This window comes from Neopsephotus bourkii, unplaced genomic scaffold (assembly GCF_033783945.1).
Source record: "Neopsephotus bourkii isolate Nb327-2 ecotype Australia unplaced genomic scaffold, CSIRO-AGI_Nbou_v1 NB_22, whole genome shotgun sequence".
Classification (NCBI taxonomy): Eukaryota; Metazoa; Chordata; class Aves; order Psittaciformes; family Psittacidae; genus Neopsephotus; species Neopsephotus bourkii.
The window spans coordinates 1-5,795 of NW_026900539.1; the positions used below are offsets into that span (position 1 = coordinate 1).

The window sequence follows — 5,795 nt, forward strand, 5'->3', positions numbered from 1 at the left end:
AAACAATATGTACATTAAACACAGTTACGTTTGCAGAGTTGAGCATTTTTCATCGTTAAATGAGTAATTCATCAACACATTTCATCTACAGTTTCTCAGAGTTCTTCATAACTATTGCTGCTATGAGTATTTGCTTTTCGCTCTTCCATTCAGCAAATAGTAACATAAATTGCCTCTGATTTTATGTGTTCCAACCTTATTCACCCTGCCTTCTTAGACACAGTGTACACCATATCAATTCTGTAATTCATATGGATACCTAGGTTTACAATACTTCCCTCTTTCTTTGAATATTAATTTCACGAATCAGAATCAAAACATAGAAGTATGTAACAGTTGTTGGGAGATGTGTTGAATCTTAAAAGCACGATTTCTTTTAGAACTACTAGCAGGTACATTTTTTTTATCTAATCTGCTGTTTCTCTGCTTCTTTAAGTGCATATGTTTCATGCCATTTTCCTCATCTTTCTCTGTATAATTTATTGGACCTAAGCCTTTGGGGGTTTTTGTTTGTTGTTTTGGTTTGGTTTGGTTTGGTTTTGTATGTGCTTCAATCTTCTGTGATTCCTCTTCCCTAACTAGTGTCTGGGACATCTGTCCTGTGAAACTGCGTAAGTTTCATAAATAACCATTTGCCTGCACTCAAGTGTATTCTCCCTATTAGCTTGGCACCTCAGTATCTGTTTCTAAAACTTCTGCAGACTATCTCCTACCCCAAATTCAATTCCAGTTTTCATGCTAAAACCCTGTTGTTTCCCCCCATCAACCCCTCCCCACTCCCCATATTCTACTGTTTTTGTGTCTGTGAAAAGGAAGGCACTACAGGCAGAAGGGGCAAAAAGTTTTGCCACAAAGCACTCTCTTTATGAACAAATTTTGCATCATGCCATCTATTCCAAGATTTGGAGCATTTTATTTGAAACAGCTTGAGAAATTACTGTCAAGCTGCATTCTTTTCACAACATTTTAGCCTAGGGAGACCAAGCATCCCCTGATGACACAGTTCACGTTCTTCAACAAAATGTTCTCCAAGTTCAACTATCTAACAAGCCTGAGGGAAGCATCACTGAAGTCAATGGCAAATTTATAAAATAAATAAAATAAAATATGCAGCCAGAAAGGAATGACATAAAAACACCAGCTCAGCTGCAATCTGGCCAGTACAACCCAGAGGGCTTCAGTGCCAGCTGTAATTGCAATGCAAAGAGTAATATTGTCAGGGGATATGTCAAGGCTAAGGAATGACTTATGGAAATGATGAACTAATAGACTGGGAGGGCACTGTGGATCCACCCACCTACTAAGGATAATTATTGATGGGAAACATGCTTAGTCACTTGTGCACAATTTAGCAATAAGAATGCGAGCATGATGCTTACTCCTAATGTTTTTTAGACAAAGGATGTTTTTTTAATTTCTTCACCTTTCCTTTCTGAAGGAAACCAGTCTTCTCACTTCCTTCTACACCTGCCTCACCCAGACCGACTCACATGTCTGTGTGTGATCACCGGCACTGAAGCATAAAGTAGGTGATAACATGTAGTAGCTGGCTTCCACAGAAAGTGGCTTCACCAGCCCATGAAGAGGGCAAAAATTACTCAAGCAGAAGACAACAGTTTGCTATCAGCTTAGGGACTTGCACTGGGTGATGTGAAATACAAGCTGCTCTCAGAGCCCATGTGTGGGAGGAGGTGGGATCCCAAGGGCTGGAAGGAGAAGCAGAATGTGCCTGCAGCAGCAGCAAGCCCTTTGTCTGCTGAAATCCATCCAGCCCATGGCACCTTAACAGTTGGAGTTCTTGACATAAATGAAATATCCTCAGAAAGACATCCTTTCATAGAAGGAAGTTTCTCAGGTCCCCGGCCTCTTAGTTGGCTGTTCATTATGTGCACTCACTTTATGTGTGATTAGCAATTTCTAAGGGTGGGAGAGGGCTGGGGTGTTCAGGGCCACCCGGTGAAGGAAAAGCTTCCCTTTTCTCAATATAAAATTCCTAAGGACAAAGTTGAGAATGGGAAAGCAGGATTTGCTAATGAAGAAAGCTGAATTTGCACTGTGATGGCTCTGTAGAAACAGTCCTGAGACACAGGAGAGGTGTTAGTGCAAGCCAAGGGCTCTGCCAGAAGCAGGTCTCTCTGGAATGTGACGCACCACCAGAACACCAGAGACAGGTTAATTTAAAGTCTCAGGGACAGAAAGTTGTGGTGAACCAAAATACTGAACAGCTTGAATTGGAAAGTCTGCTTGTATTCCTCTGTGCAATGACAGATCAAAAAATAGGGTAACTAATGTCTTACTAGCTTCTTCTGAAGAGGCTCTTAGTGCTCTGTTAAGCAGCAGCTTGTGAGTTCTCCAAAAAAAAAGTGATTCCACTAGGGCTGTTCACCTTCCTCCCTCGCCACCCTCCTGTTCTAAATTGTCCAATTTAACAATTGTTGTTGGTGGGAGACTGCTCAGATATTTAATTGCCTTTGAGTTCTGACAGTGCCCAAAGTAAGAATTCTTCCTCAGTTGAATGAAGGTCCTCTGACATCCTGACACAGGTCTAGCATTCAATGGCATGAACAGAACTGCAATCACACCCCTGCTGTCAAAGGCGCAGATCCAGCCAAGGCAATCACTTGAACACTATGATCCCTGTACTTCATTCTGCTTTGTCCTTATAGCCCTTCTTCTGCACCATATACCCATGGCTCCCAACAGAACTACACCTTCTACCTCAATGCTCCATAGCACTGTTTTGCTAAAGCAGAGGCTTTCTTTCAGCAGGCATTATAATGTCAGTTTGCATTTGCAAAATAGCTTGATGTTCAGACTGTACCCATGTGCTTTCCCCAGAAAGAAGAAATATGGCCAGGGTGAACAGTCAGGCTCCCTTACTGCACTGTAGATGTTTGCCAGAATGAGAAAAATTGTTGCATGTGTAATTTTGATTCTGTTGTATTACAAATGCTAATTCTGGAAGGGGAACTGTGTTGTAATTAAATAAGATGAAAGCCAACTTCTGGTCAAAATTGTGCCTTACAGAGAGAAAAAAGAAATGTCACTAAGTTGCCGGGCTTAGACTCAAACAGGGTCAGTAAAGAAATGATAGACAAAGCCCTCGGGAAACACATTACCCCCGTCACCCTGAAATCCACTATCAAAAGCAACCCCTTGTATAGCGATATCCAGGTGGATGATGAATTGGAGGAGAAGAAAAAGATCCCTTCCTGGACTGTGCAAGACTATGACAGACACTCGCTGCACTCTAACTTGGCCAGCCAAATAAAGGTAACTCACTGTTGCGCTCTGTTTAAACAAAGTGAATTGCTGTGTGGGGTGTGCATGAACCCACTGTGAAACCCACTTGGTTCTTTTGGTGGGATTCCAGAAGCAAATATGCATGTATTTTCTGCTACAAACATGACACTAACATGAGTCTGATCAAGAAAAGATGTCTAAGTGTCTGGCTAGACTCCAGAAATTTCAGTTCTGCGGAAGATGACCTCTGTGACCAGAGAAAATCTTAAACTGCAACACCTCACAACTCAGCTTCCCTGTTAATATAGGGAAGGGCTGTAAATGAGACACTTAAACACTATATAGTCACTTCAACAACTGTTCATAACATCATTCTGTTATCAAATAAGGTGCATTTTCCAAGCCTTATCCACACTATGCAGGATCCTGTCTGCCTGTGGGTAGGCACAAATCCCTTTTAAGGTTACTATAGTAAGCACTTTTTCTGCTGTTCCCTTTTTTGTTGGAAAGGGACTCAGATCTGTGTTTATAGATCAGCGTCTCTTCTTGTGAAGACTACATGGTTTCTTTGGGGTTTTTTAATCACATTTCAAAGGCTGGTGTCCTACATTTGGTTCCTGGTTGAAAAGTGTGGTTTTCATTCTCCCTAGTGGAAAATTTGCAACATCTGGCAACGTATGTTCATAGCGCAACCTATGTTAGTGAAAATTTTTGCATTTGTGTTGTGATGCCTTAAATTCATTAACCACTATCTGATGAAAGCCAAAATACTTCTGGCTATGTCCTAATGACTTTATGTGCAAGACAGGAACTGAGTTAATTTTCTGGTTTTTCTTTTAGGAAAACCCTAACGATCTGCAGTTCTGGATGGGGGATATTTATACTCCTGGGTATGATACCTTGTTAAAAAAGAAAGAGAGAGAGAAAAAGCATTCCAAATGTTGCCGAATCATCTTGCTCATGATACTAGCTGTTTGCATCCTAACTGCCACAATCACACTCAGCATTTTACTTACTTAGTACAGCCAAATAATGTTGATGGGAATGTTTTCAATAAATATTTTTTATTAAGGTATTCTCCTCCCTTGTTATATTTGAATTCTTTCTTATTTTATTTTTGTTTTGTTTTGTTTGTGGTTTTGGTGTGTTTTTTTTTTTTGTTGTTGTTGTTTGTTTGGGTTGTGGGTTTTTTTTTTTCCACAATTGCTATTTGTTTGACATCACTAGTTTACAATATTCCTATGCAGCATAAGGAATTGATCCTGGAAAGAGACAAATACTCTGAGCACAGCAGAATGTCTTCTTATGGGTATCGTTAAAAAAGAAAACTACCAATACGTTACTTTTCTTAGTGCATTCTTTGGACTAGTGATCTGCATCAGCATGTGTGGTATGGTATATACTGTATGTACAGACAATCAGCTAAGTAATCATTCTAATAAATATCTACCATCCTGTTCATCTTTTTCTGATAGATAATATTGTAGCTATTTTCATAGGATCATAGAATGGTTAGGGTTGGAAAGGACCATAAGATCATCTAGTTCCAACCTCACTGCCCTGGGCAGGGATACCACAGGCTAAACCATGTCCAATCTGGCCTTGAACACTGCCAGGGATGGAGCATCCACAACTTATTTGGACAACATGTTCCAGTACCTCACCACCCTCACAGTAAAAAACTTATTATTGGAATACAGAAAAGTATTATATAGCAGCATTCAAGATGTCCCAAAGAATTCTAAAGCAAAAAATTACACAGAGTGCATTGCTGCAATGATGCAGCACTTCTTAGTAAAAAGTTAGCCTAAATCCGTAAAAGCTTTCTTAAACTTTTTCAGAGAAAAAAAAAACCACAAAAGATAGACCACTGAGCTTCTATCAGAATAATTACCTGAGGCCTGAGATAGTGCTTTGTGCATGTGTCGTGGTCTTTGAACACATACAATCTCTGTCAATCAAAAAACAGAGTGCCAATATTTTTTTAATCTGACATATCAAAAGCTCAAGCAAAATTGGTGTTGTACAGTATAAACTGGGATTGGGGTACAACTTAAAAAGGTAAAAATTACATATCCCTTCTGTGAAAAAGGGTCTTTCTTGGCAAATGAAAGGACCAAAGGGAGACGTTCAGAGCACTCAGACAGTTAAGTTCATAAATTCAGCATAATTTAGAAGAACGAAAATGTGAGAAAAATGACAAAATAAAAAGTGAGTGAACAGAGAACTTAAATTTGATTTCCTTTCTGAAAAATGATCTGAGTGTTGCAAACCCTTTATACCTTCTATATAAGGGTAAGGAGCTATGAACACTGTTGAGATGTGGATCTCCCTCACTGACACAAGAAAATCTCACAGATGCACAAAAGTTGGGAAGTTGAGGTTATAACAGATCTACCTGTCTTCATAAAAAAAAAAAGCTTTGAAGTAGGTCAGGAGTAGGACCAAGGTAAAGGGTATGCATTCCCACGTCTGAATTCTAGCATGTGTCCTACTTACAGCTGCTTTGCAGTGCTTTAAGTCAGATCAGGATGGATCCAGCTTCAAGTACA

The 5,795-nt window shown here is 39.8% G+C and overlaps 1 protein-coding gene across 1 annotated transcript; it reads left to right on the forward strand.

Moving 5' to 3' along the window:
• Positions 1-3,027: 3,027 nt before the first annotated feature.
• MINAR2 (membrane integral NOTCH2 associated receptor 2) lies at positions 3,028-4,318 on the forward strand (the record flags this gene model as incomplete). The annotated part of the gene is made up of 2 exons (XM_061372423.1): positions 3,028-3,273; positions 4,084-4,318. Coding segments are annotated over 2 exons (426 nt in total), but the record flags the coding sequence as incomplete, so codon positions are not given.
• Positions 4,319-5,795: the final 1,477 nt, after the last annotated feature.